The 14,541-nt window shown below is 39.7% G+C and overlaps 1 protein-coding gene across 2 annotated transcripts in view; it reads left to right on the plus strand.

Annotated features, from left to right (window-relative positions):
• Positions 1-14,541, plus strand: part of HUWE1 (HECT, UBA and WWE domain containing E3 ubiquitin protein ligase 1) — a 341,644-nt gene that overhangs the window by 145,923 nt on the left and 181,180 nt on the right. For both annotated transcript variants that reach the window (XM_067782086.1, XM_067782085.1), the window contains exon 6: positions 28-10,077. In XM_067782086.1, the coding sequence (XP_067638187.1) occupies positions 28-10,077 (10,050 nt within the window). The remainder of the gene's footprint in view (positions 1-27; positions 10,078-14,541) is intronic.

Raw genomic sequence — 14,541 nt, forward strand, 5'->3', positions numbered from 1 at the left:
CCTTAACACTTATACCCAATTTTAAAGATGTAACTCCGGATCAAGTAAATGCGGACATAACACTACCTGAAACATTCGAGGACAGTACAGCCGGATTGAGAAGTGAAATGCGAGTATCGAGAAGCTTCAATCGAATATCTCATGAAAAATCTGAGCAGGAGGGTAAAAAGTTGGCATGTGTCACACAAAGAGCAGCTTTACTGAAATCAATGCTTAACTTTCTTAAAAAGTCTATTCAAGACCATGCACATTTTAATGGTATGCGAAATATAATGGAAAGTTCGTTACCCAAATCACTTCAGCACATAATAGCGAACGCAGAGTATTACGGCCCATCATTATTTTTACTAGCTACTGATGTGGTTACAGTTTATGTGTTTAATGAACCCTCCTTATTATCATCTTTGCAAGAAACTGGTCTAACAAACGTAATTCTAAGATCTTTGCTTCAAAAGGACGTACCGGCTACTAGAGAAATTTTGGGATCGCTTCCAAATATATTTTCAGCTTTATGTTTAAATGAACGTGGATTGATGGAATTTATGACCTACGATCCATTCGATAAATTTTTAAAAGTACTACTTTCACCAGATTATTTGGTGGCTATGCGCCGACGTCGATCATCTGATCCATTGGGTGACACTTCAACGAATTTAGGCAACGCAATGGATGATCTTATGAAACACCATCCTTATTTGCGCACAGATGCCATAGAAGCCATAGTACGTTTACTTCATGAACTTGCTCGTTTTGGTTCTGATTCTAATTATATTTGTTGGCGCGCCCACAAAGATAATAGCAATTCTGTTGCGAATACAATAAATTCAAGTAGTACCCACAGTTCGAATACCGATACATCAATTGAATTAAGATGTAATGAAAATGATAGCAGCGGCGAAGATGATGAAGATGATGATGAAATGTCATCAGCCTCCCAACAACAACAAAGACAAAACAGACCTAGTGAACAACAAGTCCCCGTCCGATCAAATCATGAAAGAGAAGCTATACCTTTAATCGATTACATTTTAAATGTAATGAAATTTATTGATGCAATATTTAGTAATAGCTCAAATGGAGATCATTGTCGAGAATTTGTTATGCACGGTGGCTTACTGCCTTTATTGCGATTATTATCATTACCAAATTTACCAATAGATTCACCAGTGTCTACAACAGCACAGGCCGTTGCTAATGTTTGTAAATCAATTTTGAATTTGGCACATGATACATCAGTAATTGATATAGCACTGGAGGAGTTGTCTAAAATAATGGATAATCTGAAGCCGTTGGTACTCAATTTTAACTTCCCTGGTGGAAGTATACTTTTACATGAGCTAATTGGTTGCCCAAAACTAGACGATGGATTTTCAACGGCTGATTATACACCACTTCTTCACAATATGAGCTCAGTTCATGGATATGTAGTTCTATTGGTTCACTTGTGTCGAAATGCTTCGAGTGATATGCGGCTAACTTTACTAAGTCGATGGGGTGCAAATACAGATAGTGGGTTGCAACTTTTGCAAAGCCTGGTACGACTTTATATATCACTGGTATGGGAAAGTACTATTCTATTAAGTCTTTGCTCTGATGAGATTACTGATACCGGATTATATGAGGCATCATTTACTGAGCAAAACTTAGATTCTGAAAAGGAGGAGTCATCGACACCGAAAATTGAAAAATGGAGTTTTATTAAGTCTAAGATGAAAGCTGATGATCAATTACGATACATCAAATCATTGCTAGGAGCTTCTTCGCGCTTGGGGCGGGCTTTGGCTGAACTTTTCGGTACCTTAGTTAAACTCTCCGTTGGTACCCCACAAGCCCGACAGAGACGAAGTAATGACTACTCAGCAAATTCTACAGCCAACAAGATTCCCACTGCTGACGCTAAGGAAATTGCTCGGGTACTTAGTTCAATTCTAGTAAATGGTTTCTGTCATGAGGATAACGCATCAAAACCGCCACCAAAGTTAAAACTTACTTTTCTTATATGTTCGGTCGGTTTTACTGGCCCAATGCTTTTTGATGACAAACGCAGTTGTTTTCATTTAATGATATCACAATTTTGTGAAGAAAATGGTTTGAAAGCATTTTTTGATATGTTTTACTGGGCTTTGTCGTTAGATAATAGTTCAAATACATTTAGATTTGAAAATTGTTTGGAGTCGGAAAATATTTTAAAAAATGATCCCAGTGATACTAATGAATACCCTGTTGGTACTGGAGAGTTTATAGATGCATGGTTGCAACTACTTGAAAAAATGATAAATCCGCGAGGTATTCTTGACTCACTTTATACTATATCAGCGAAAAGTAGCAGCCAAAGTTCAGAAACTATTGATTTCGAACCTATATTTTATTTGATTAAAATGCATCAACTAGCCATGCATGTTATTAGACGGATTTGGAAGCGTAAACCCATTCCCAATTACGGTGTATCCATTACAGAAACTATAATGGCAATTCTAAAACACATCATTAAGTCATATAATATGATATGTAATCGATATAAAGCACGTCTAGATGAAATTCAAAATGCTGATAAATTACTTGAACAGCGGAAAAAAACCTCGAAAACAAGCGATGAAGGCTATCTAAATGCTAATCATTTTAAGGTTTTGACTGATATGGGATTCGGGCAACAACACGTTTTAGACGCTTTAAGAAGCACCCGTTCACTGGAGCAGGCTACTGAATTTCTTTTAAATCATCCTGAAGCTACAACTACTGAAGCTCAAACCTTTGAAGGCTTTCCAACACCACAGTCTCAATCGACAGGGAATCACATGGATGTTGATTTTGATGCGGCTTCCACTTCGGCATCTGCCTCTGATAAAACAAGTGAATCTAAAGAGACTTCAAAATCAAAGCAATGTATCAGTTTCCAAGATGTTCAACTTCTACCAAATGAAGTATTTGTAAAGTTTTGTAATGAAGTATTTGAGAGAGTTTTTGCATTTATGGAATATTTGCCAGAAACAGTCAATACTGGTACAGAACTTTTGACTGCACTTTATCGACAAAATAATACTCAAAATAAACGCGAGTTTATGATGAATCTTGTAAAAAGTGTAACGGATTGTATGGATCAAATAATTAATATTATAAAAAGTGAAAAAGTCACAAATACGTCACAGTTAGAGAATATATTCTGTGGTGAAATTTCAACAAAACTCTTAATACGTCTGAAAGTATCTACAATACTTCTTGATGAAAATTACAGTGATATTAGAAAAGAATTTTGCACAATTGTTTCGCAAGAAAAATCAATGAGTGTTATGGTCAATCTTCTATATGAAACCGAAGCACTAATGAAAGATCAAACCTTGATTGGAGTTAAACCGCAATCTCCACAATGGTTACAAAATTTCATAGAATTTATTGACGCAATTGATAATGTTTGTATTATATTGCAGCGAAGAGAAAATATGCGTGCAGTATGTAGTGATAAATGGAGATGGTATGACGTTTCGACTGGGAAATGGAATTCATATACTGAAACAAACAATAATTTAATAAAAAATGCGTTCGCAATGGGTGAAAAATCTCAAGTAATTAGTATTGGACGTCAACGTTATACCGTAAATTTAAATTGTATGACACAAGTTAGCGAAGCATCAGGAAGTCATCGACCAGTATTACCAGATTTAAAAATATCAGAAGCTATATGCTCACTAAAAAATGGTAATGCCAATTCGAAAACAGAAAGCATTTTAACACGCACTATAAGAACGAAACCTGGTGGTGATGGTGTCATTTACAAAGATGAAATAGTTTGTCTTCGGTCCTTAGCTAACTTGGCAATTGGAAAAAAGGACAGCGAGTCGGAAAAAAACACTGATATTTCAAATGAATCTGAAACCCCACAAACATTTACTGCATTGTCAGAAGAACGGGTATCATTTGGGCAAAAGAAAACTAAAGTAAAAAATACAACAAAATTTGCATTGAAAAAACATAGTAAAAAGATAATACTCCATGAAGAACTGGTTGGCTTGTCTCGTGAAAATTGCATTGACATAATTGCTTGCCTAGTTCACTTGTTAAGACCTGAATTTATGGTGGATTTTGAAACAAAATTGTCGATCATGAAAATTTGTGCTCGCTTAACAAAAGATTATGAAAATGCAAAAGCATTCTTTAAAAATGGAGGGCTAACACTGTTACTTAAAATGCGTCAAAATTGCAGTATGATGGGTTTTCCTACTTATGCAATTGTTATCATTCGTCATATACTTGAAGCTCCATCGGTTTTACAAGAATCCATTGAACGAATTTTGACAATGCGTTCATCGCCTACTGTTCCTGTTGGACATCGCGATCTTGTATATTTATTAACACAAGTATCTTCGGCAGTAGCAAGGCATCCATCTATATTTCTTATGGCTGCAAAGCAATCCTTACAGGCAGATAATGCAATGAGTTCCAATTTCCCTGTTGACGATTCAAGGTTTCTAGTTAAATCACAAATGCTAAATAAGACGAGTGACACTATTGCCAACAGTGGTGCATTAAGGAATGATGACGCATCAGTGGAAACTGTGAAAGAGTTATTGGGAGCAATCGTTCAACCTTGCATTCATTATGGGGGTGTTCCTCCAACTGATCTTAAGAATGACACCATGGCATGTACGGAGGACTCTACAATGTATCAACTAGATAAAAGTCAGCCCAGACCATCTTCAACAAAAAAACATACTGAAAATGTTGAAATAAATCCATGCTGTTGTAGTTGGCATATTCCATCTACTAGCCATATGCATCAAAAACCAATTCTTCCAAGATCGACATTGTTGAAGATAATAGCTGATGCCGTGAGGTCTTATCAGTGCTTTGTACCAAAAATTATAATGGAACATATATATACACCGGTTGATAGTCCTTTAATAAATAAGCCGCAAACATGCATATCGTTTATTCTTGATCACTTTTTACCAATTACGAAACGACAACAGGATCCAGAAGTGAGCATGATGGTAAGAGTGCTTTTATCATCATTATCTGATTGTGTGAGCCAACCATCAGTTCAATCCAAATTAGTGGAAGAACTTCATGAGGCGATTGTGAGGACATTGACAGAACCTAATTACACAGAAAAACACGTACGCTTACAAGTTTTAATTGGATTGATACCTTTGATGATTGAAAGTCCTATGATTTCTAATAAAGTGCACTTGCAACGTAATAATATGTATAGAATTTTATTGCGACAGGGTATAATGACTGATTTAACAAAGCTTGCACAGTATAAAGACTTGTCTAATTCAAATACTCTTGCAACAATTCATTCAACTTTACGTCCAATGGAAATTTTACTAAGGCTTACTATAACCCCTGGTACTTTATCTTCAAGAAGAATATTTTTTGGAACACCACCCAATGGTAATAATGCAGTTGTAAGTCGCCGATATTATCCCAGATTAACAACACGAAACGCTAATGAAGGCTCCGGCTCCGTAGGTAGTGAGCATGTTCTTCGTGATATAATAAGGAATGTTTTGTCAGATCGTAGGCAAGCATTCGATTTTATCTTAAATGGTGAAGATATATTTTTAGACTCAGAAGATCCAATTAATTCAACAGCTACAGGTCATGATGACAGTGAAGATAATGAGCGTGAACCACATCTTTTGACTTCAAACAGTTTACGTCCCCAAATTAATTTCGATCAATTATGGGATGATCTCTTACAAAATGGAAATGTAGCGTTTTTGGGTCGTAGCTCTGACTCTAATAACGGGCCTTCTGATAGTAATAGAATGGACACCAGAAGTAACCGATCTGATGGTAATCAAGTTGGAAACACTGAAAATGGCGGCAATGGTGGAAGTGATGGTGCATCAACTACATCCGAATTAGTTGCTGCAGTTGTTGATAATGCAACTTCCTTGTTGGGTGATGTAAGTACAAGTGAATCAGAATCTGATTCCAATGCTTCCACAGAAAATGATCGCAATGATGAAGATGAAGATGAGGACGATGATGAGGTTGGTAATGAGGAAGATGTGGAAGATCAAAGTGAGACTGATGCTGATGAAGAAACTCGCCAATTTATTGAAGTTTTTGATCATATTTATGAACCCGAATCTTCTGAAACAGCTTCAAACGATGGAGATGATGAGGCATCAGAAGTTAGTGGTAGAAGTGGGGAACAAGTGGTTAATGAATCTGATGCCGATGATGAAACATCTGAAGTGAGTGGCAGAAGTTGTGAACAAGTAGGCAATACTATAAGTAACATTAGTACCGATAATAGAATAATAAGTTCTCAAGAAGGTGGAGAGTCTGGAGAAAATCAAAATAATATGTTGTTACTATCCGAACCAGTTTCGCGAGGAAGTGTTCAACAATCTTCTAATACTGCTACCAACTTAGCTGCTCCATCATTTGCAGAAAATAATGTGACAAATACAGAAGAAAGTTCTATCCGCACAAATCCTTCATCTGTTTGGGTTGCACCAAGAATGATTTCAACTCGGGGAGATTTGAGTTATACATCAAATAATACTGATACAGGAATTACTCCCGGAAATAACCAAGATCGGAATCAAAATAGCACAGCAGTTTATGGAAGCCCAGCTATTAATCAAACTACATCAATAAGTAGCTTTATACAAAGGAGAGAATCCACTAGGCGCTTGATTCTATTAGATCAGCAGTATTGTACTCTAATGCCATCTTTTAACAATCCAACTGAAGAAGGCCAGCTTGATATATTCAATCAAGATAGCTTACATTGGTGGCTTGAAGAAGCAAAACATCTTGACTTGGAATCCCAAACAGATGCTTGTTTATATGTTGCACATCTTTTGATACCATTTTTAATAAGGGCATTTAGAGATAGCCAAAAAGCGAAAACCGCGGAGCAACCAGCTTCCACCAACAATTATAGTTCTTCTAGCCGTCGGAGTGCTATACCCGTCTTTATTCAACAATCAACCAACTTAAATAATGGACCTGTTAATAATTCTTCTCCTACGGAAAATATAGCGCAAGTAAATGAAAACATTGCTGTAACTGATGAAATTCCAGATCAACAAGATCAGATTTCAAGTGAAGATGTCAGGGAAGTAGAGTATTCGAGTGAAGAAGAAACCCCAACAATCTTAGTTACTAATGAGGAAGAAACCAGACAAGATGTTGAAGACGAATTTGAGGACGAACAGGATGAAAGTAATTCAAATTTAAATACTACCTCTTTAACGGAAGAAGAAGGTAATTCAGCTTTTGATATTCAAATTGCGGACAATGAAATGCAAACCGGTTTAGAGCAATCAACTTCAGAAGATATGGACAATTTCGTGACCCAAGCAGCGGACTTATTTTCTGCAAATGAATCAGTTGATATAACTGCGGATAACATTGTACTGGATGATATTGAAATTGTTGCTAATTCAACTCCGGATCAGGTTGCTCTGTCAAATGAAGAACATCAGTCGGACGATGTGTCCAATATAACGTCTGACACAACTACCCCGTCTGCAATGAACGCGGAAGTTCGTGCAGCACTGGGGGATTTACAAGTTCCGGAGGGTGTGGATCCATCATTTTTAGCAGCATTACCTGCTGAAATGCGTGAAGAAGTTATAAATGAACATTTACGAATGCAGCGACTTCGACAAAGGGCACAGCAGAATGCCATTCAAGTTGCTCATGACTCTTTAATTGAAGTTAATCCAGAATTTTTAGCTGCTTTGCCACCAAACATTCAAACTGAAGTGTTAATGCAACAACGAATAGAACAACAACGTCAAGCTGCATCGGCTGGAAATCCGGAGGATCCTGTAGACACAGCAGCTTTCTTTCAAAATCTCCCAGAATCCTTACGACAAGCTATTTTAACTGATATGGAAGAATCACAAATTTCTAGTTTACCACCTGATCTTGCTGCAGAAGCTCAATATTTACGCCGTGATTGGGAAAGCCGAAATGGTTCTAATGTAGATACACCACATGTTCTTCGGCGATTCCCGTCATCTTTACAAAATCTTACTGATGATTCGAGATGGCATTCAAATTCAATATGGTATGAAGCACATGGCACTCAGCAATCACAGCATCATCAACATACGACAATAGTTCATCAACATCAGCATCAAATGCATGGGAAACCTGTTGCATTACTTTTAATGGAAGATGATAACAATATGCTTGATCCCGATTGTCTGGCTACATTGTTATTATTTTTATTTACCGAAGATACAAAAGTTAATTATACTCGATTTCATCGGGTCATGCGAAATTTATGCTACCACGCTCCGACAAGAACATGGATTATAAATGCTTTAATGAGTATTATACAAAAAACGAATGAAGAGAAACCAAAAGACTCTGATCAATCTATTATCAAACCACATTGGTTGAAACTAAGAGTAGACGCAGCTTTCGGTTATAAATCAAATGTATTCATAATAAATGATATGACACATAAAAACAGTGTTTCTAATTCAAATACCGGTTATAGTATAAGCATAAATCCCCAGGCAGCCCAAATGGTTGTTAAAAATTGTTTGGATTTACTATTTGTATTGGCAAGGCATTTTCCACGAAGTTTTGTTCCATTTAAAAACGACCAAAGGAAGAAACCTGACACACCTACCGAATCAAATGAAAATGTCAAAAATTCATCTGACCCGAATAGCATTAACAGTGCGAATGTTACAGATACTGGCAAAGAAATGCCGATTATGGTTGAGAATATGCAACGCACTAATTTGCCAGCTAGTAACAAATCTTCTCAAAAATGTAGTTATTTAAAATTAGATGAAGGCCCATCAACATCAAAGGCAGCGGCAAATCGCGGGCAAAAGAGCAGCACAGTTAGTACTAAAAATAAGCATTATAACAAAAAAATTGCATATAATACCAATGGAAAACAGTTTTGGGATGTTCTTTTAAAAATCGATTTACACACTCCACAACGGCAACAGCATATGCAAGATTTTCCCATCACTTCGTATCCATATTGGGAGTGGGAGGAGCTGAATACAGATTTCCAATCATTTAATGATACACCATTTTCCAAACTTTTAGAAATGTTACCATATAAGGTTATATGCCGATCTCCGCAACTCACCGACATGCTTGTTAAACTACTAGCTTCGCTTAGTGGTGAACTTCCAAAAGAAAATGATTTAGAAGAATCCAAGTTAAGCAATAAAGCTTCAGATATAGACGAAAATGATCATTCTAATATAACTAATTCTGAAATAAAACAAAAAGAGGAGCCTATCGCTAACGTCGAAACTAAATCATACAGTGCTTGCTACCGTGTGAGGAGTAAATTATATTCAAAAAACTTCGCACAGTTACAGTTAATAACGGAAGTCTTAACACATCAGTGTGGCACCGTCGATGGACTTGAAAACATTTCAAAACTTATTGTAAACTTAAGTCAATGCTCTCATGCGTCAAATGCAATATTTCTTGAGTATTTATCTTCTGCGGTATTTGGATTAGCTAAGGAGGTGCGTTTAGCGATACAAAATTTACTGGATGAAATCCGATCATACAAAGTTCATAATAAAATCGATAACGAAACTAAAAGTTCGACTGGATCCCAAAACAAATTCGTACTAGAAGGAGTTATGCAAGATCGATTCACATCAGAACACGTCATTATTTCGGCCCCAAGCAATTTCAAACCTTCCTGCGAATTACAATTACCGTCGATAAAAAAACTGTTATCACCATCATCTGCACAACTATACTTTTTGAAGACGCTCAAAATATTCATACAAGTTCGTGAGATATTTTACTCTGAGGAGTCACTAGCGGCGGATGCCACCAACAAAAAACCTACACTTAGTCAAATAATATTTTTACAAGATCTCTGGAACACTTTAAGTGAATGCTTGGTTGCCTTAGAAGAATCAAAGGATGAGTATGCCGTTCTTGTATTGCAGCCAACAGTGGAAGCCTTTTTCTTAATACACGCTACAAACAAGAAAAATGGAAATAAAACGGGATCCAATATCCAGGATCCAGGATCCACATTAGATGCAATAGAAGAAACCAGTGTTAATACCACCGAAACGGATTTAAGTGCAAGCAATACTGAAAATATGGGTAAGTTAACTCTTACATACTTCTTATTTTGTACTCTTAGGACCTGTTCTAAATCGGATAAAAAGTTAAGTTTTGATACTTATGTTGTTGTTGTATTAACGACAGACTCTCTCCTAAGGTTTTGGGTAGTGTTATCGGTGTTTATGATCCTTTGCCGGATATAGATCCTGTACGTTCCGGTAACAAGCACCATAAAGGTACTAGTCCGACCATCTCGGGAACGATTAATACGACCACAACAAACTTTCTACGCCAAAGCCGGGGGGGGGGGGGGGGGGGGAGACGATTTAGTCGCCACTACTTCGTATGCGCATTTTTCTGCGCTCCCTTTTAGCATGCATCAGTTTCGTCATAACTATAAAGGCTATCTTGCTCACAGCAGTCCAACAATCTATTTGTCCGCACATTCGGGGAACCAAATTCCTAATGGATGGCTCCCCTCCAAAAACTCTGTGTACAGAGAGTCTTTCTCCGTGAAAACGAGGGCAGTGAAACATTACATGTTTTGCGCTTTCCAATTCGAAGGGACAGTGTGGCCTGAAAGGATCCTCCTCTATTCACGCTTATGTAGATACTCCTTGAAGCCGCCGTGCCCTCTCAATATTTGTGTGAGGTGGTAATTTAGTTCGCCGTTTTTTCGCTCGTACCATTCCGCTATATTCCGAACTAGCAAGAAGGTCCAGCGTCCTTTTCTCGATTCTTGCCACCTAACTATTGTTCGTGACCTTGCGCTTTTCTTAGCATCTTCAGATGGTCGGCTGATTGCAATGCCATACAGATCGGCCATTTCACCTGAGAATAGATCTTTGGGATTTTCCTATATAAAACATGGATCGCGTCGTCGGACACCGCCCGATACGCACATGCTATTCGTATCGCAGTAATACGGTAGGCTTTTTGGTGGACTATTTTAGATCCGTGCCATACTGGTGCTGCATATAATATTATCGAGCTGGTTACGTTGGATAATAGCTGACGTGTAGCTTCGCCTGGGCCGATGTTGGGCATTATTCGCGTTAGGGCTGCACTAACTCTAGAAACTGTCTCCCCCACCGCCCTGAAGTGCTCCTTAAAAGTTAGTTTTGAGTAAATGATTACTCCTAGATATTTCAAGAACGGCTTTGAATTTATTTGATAATCTCCTTGGGTTAGGACTAACTCATCAACAGTCCGCTTTGAGCTGACCAAAACCACTTCTGTCTTGTTGCTAGCCATCTCCAGCCCCATGTTCGTAAGCCAATCCTTTATTCTTCCCACGGCCTCATTACATAATGCTTGGAGCAGATCAAGTTACTTGGCCAATGCTACTACGACAATATCATCTGCATAGCCGACAATGTCCATACCTCCGGGAAGATCGATTTGTAGCACACCGTCACCGTTCGATCAGCGCCTTACTCACTGGCAACAATCGCATTCTCTTAGGCGATTTCAATGCCCATCACGATCTATGGCATTCAAACTTGCGGGCGGACAGTAGGGGTGAGATATTGGCGGATCAAATAGTGAAACGACGTTCTGCACATTAAACGGACACGCCCCCACGCGTATGGGTAGGAAGCTGTCACAGTTCGCCGGATATTTCAATCGTGACCGCAGAACTCGTAAACTGCGTCAACTGGCAGCCGATGGTAACATTGGCATCCGACCACCTGCCTATACTTATTTCACTCGAGCGCACCGCCGACTTCATCGTCACAGAAAAACGCACTCTCATAAACTTTAAAAAAGGAAAGTGGGACGAATACAAATCCTTTACAGACAACCGCTTCGCTGCCCTCCCTATCCTAACTGATGCCCGCCAAGGGGAGCGTGCTTTCCGCAAGGTCATTGAATTCGCTTCGGCTCCTTTCATTCCCGCCGGTAGAATTCCCGAAATTCGGCCCACTTCCCGGCGGAGGCCGCAAATTTAGCGAGAGAACGTAACCTTATAAGACAGCTCGATCCCGGCGACCCCCAAACAAGGGATATAAACAAACGCATCAGATTGCTTGTGCATGAACACAAGCGGGCGAAATGGGAGGAGCACCTAAGCGGTTGTAACCTCTCTGCCGGTGTAGGTAGACTCTGTCAACCTCAAAGTCCCTATCGAATCCGTCTAGGCACAATGACAAAATTTCCATCGCCTTTGGCGATAAAGCGCTGTCGGATGCGAAAAAATGCGCGAGCGCTTTCTGCCGACAATATATAATGCATTCTACGGTCGACAAAGATAGACGGAGGGCCAATAGACACGCACATAAACATAAATTCAGCGCGTCAGCAATTACCTTCACCGCCAAAGAGGTTGAGGATGCCATCGGGCATGCTAAACCTTCCAAAGCAGTGGGCCCAGACTATGCCATGCCGATGCTTAAAAGCCTAGTGGAAGAGGGTATCAAATATTTAGCACATGTCTTCAACCTGTCTCTTTCCACCTTTGTCATTCCCGAAAAATTGAAAATGGCCAAGGTGGTCCCGCTTCTAAAGCCTGGGAAATCAGCTAACATAGGAGATTCATACCGCCCGATATCTCTCCTATCGCCAGTAGCCAAGACGCTTGAAGCCATATTGCTCCCCTACTTCAAAGCAAATTTGCAGCTAGCCTGTCATCAGCATGGCTTCAGAAAACTCCATAGCACCACCACCTCGCTAAATGCCATCAGCACCCAGATAAATTGCGGGTTAAATCAAAACCCCCACCATGGAACAGTACTTGTTGCGCTAGACCTATCAAAAGCACCATGGCACGCTACTGCAAGACCTGGAAGGGTCTACCCTTCCCCCATGTCTTAAAAGGTGAACCGCAAATTATCTGGGTGGTCGGCAGGCATCGGTGCAATTTAGAAATGAAACATCAAAGCCAAGAAGAATTAAACAAGGGGTGCCACAGGGTGGTGTCATATCCCCACTTTTGTTTAATTTCTACATATCTAAGCTCCCTTCGCCACCAGAAGGAGTTACTATCGTTTCCTACGCCGATGACTGCACAATAATGGCCACAGGCACAGGCCCACAGATCGGGGAACTTTGCAACAGAATAAGCGGCTACCTCCCTGATCTCTTCAGTTTTTTCGTCTCGCGAAACCTGTCATTATCACCGACTAAATCCTCCGCGACCTTATTTACAACATGGACGTCCCAAATGTCGACCATTTGGAACATCCACGTCGATGGCACTGCGCTACCGACTGTCCTACACCCCAAAATCTTGGGTGTGACGTTTGATCAGGATCTACATTTTGGTGAGGACGCAGCCGCAATTGTTCCGAAAATACAGAGCCGTAATAAAATCCTCAAATCCCTTGCTAGCAGTACTTGGGGAAAAGACAAAGAAACGCTCGTTACCACATACAAAGCAATTGGCCAGCCGATTGCGTGCTACGCTTCCCCTATATGGTCGCCAAGCCTAAAAATTATCCACTGGAAGAAGCTACATGCCTGCCAAAATACTGCTCTCAGAATCGCCACTGGCTGTCTTCTTATGTCCCCAGAACACCATCTACATAGTGAGGCGATAATACTCCTCATCAGCGAGAGAAATGAGATGCTAACCAAACAGTTCCTGTTGAATACCCAGAAACCTGAGCATTCCAAAGAACATCTGATTGATGAGCCAACACCACCTGGCGGCTTAAGGAGTCATCTCCGTAAGCATTTTGAGGAAATACGGCACCTGAAAACTCAGCCGTATGAAGCAAAAAACACAAGCATTTCCTTGGTGAACTTTATGCCAGGAATTGCCCGGTGAATCCAGTACTCAAAGAACAGTAACCAAAGCTTGCGGAAGAGGAACGCATACTCCCCAGGGAAACGCGAATCACTCTAGCTCAACTTCGTTCTGGATACTGTAACAGGTTAAACTCTTACTTATCCAGAATCAACCCCGACACAAAATGTATGCCCCACTTGCAATGTGTCCCCACATGACACCAACCATCTCTTTAATTGTAATGTGGAACCAACGCCTCTAACACCCCTGTCATTATGGTCCACCGCTGTTGAAACAGCAAGTTTCCTTGGACTCCCGTTAGAGGATATTGATGACAATTTGTGATCGGTCGCATCTTTTAGGTGGGACGAAGCACTGCTACAACAACAACAACAACAACATGGCATTCCATAGCTTTGGACCTAGAACAAATCCCTGAGGGACACCGCCCGTGATGTTGTGATTTCTTGGTCCCTCATCCGTATCAAAAGGGAGTACTCTGTTGCTTAAATAGTTACCAATTATTCTGTGCAGGTAAGCAAGAGTGCCAAAGTTTCGTACCGCTGTCATTATCTGCATCTAGTTCGCGGTGTTAAAAGCATTTCTAATATCCAAAGCTATCAGTGCACAGAGCCTCCTTTTACTTTGGCTTTCGGTTATGGCATCACGGGCTATATTGAAACTATTTGTATTGCATCTATCGCGGATCTCGATTTTCGAAATCTACTGACTATTTGACAAGCCACCTGGGCTTCCCATGGTTTCGTATATAA

The sequence above is a fragment of the Eurosta solidaginis genome, chromosome 4 (assembly GCF_040869045.1).
Source record: "Eurosta solidaginis isolate ZX-2024a chromosome 4, ASM4086904v1, whole genome shotgun sequence".
NCBI lineage: Eukaryota > Metazoa > Arthropoda > Insecta > Diptera > Tephritidae > Eurosta > Eurosta solidaginis.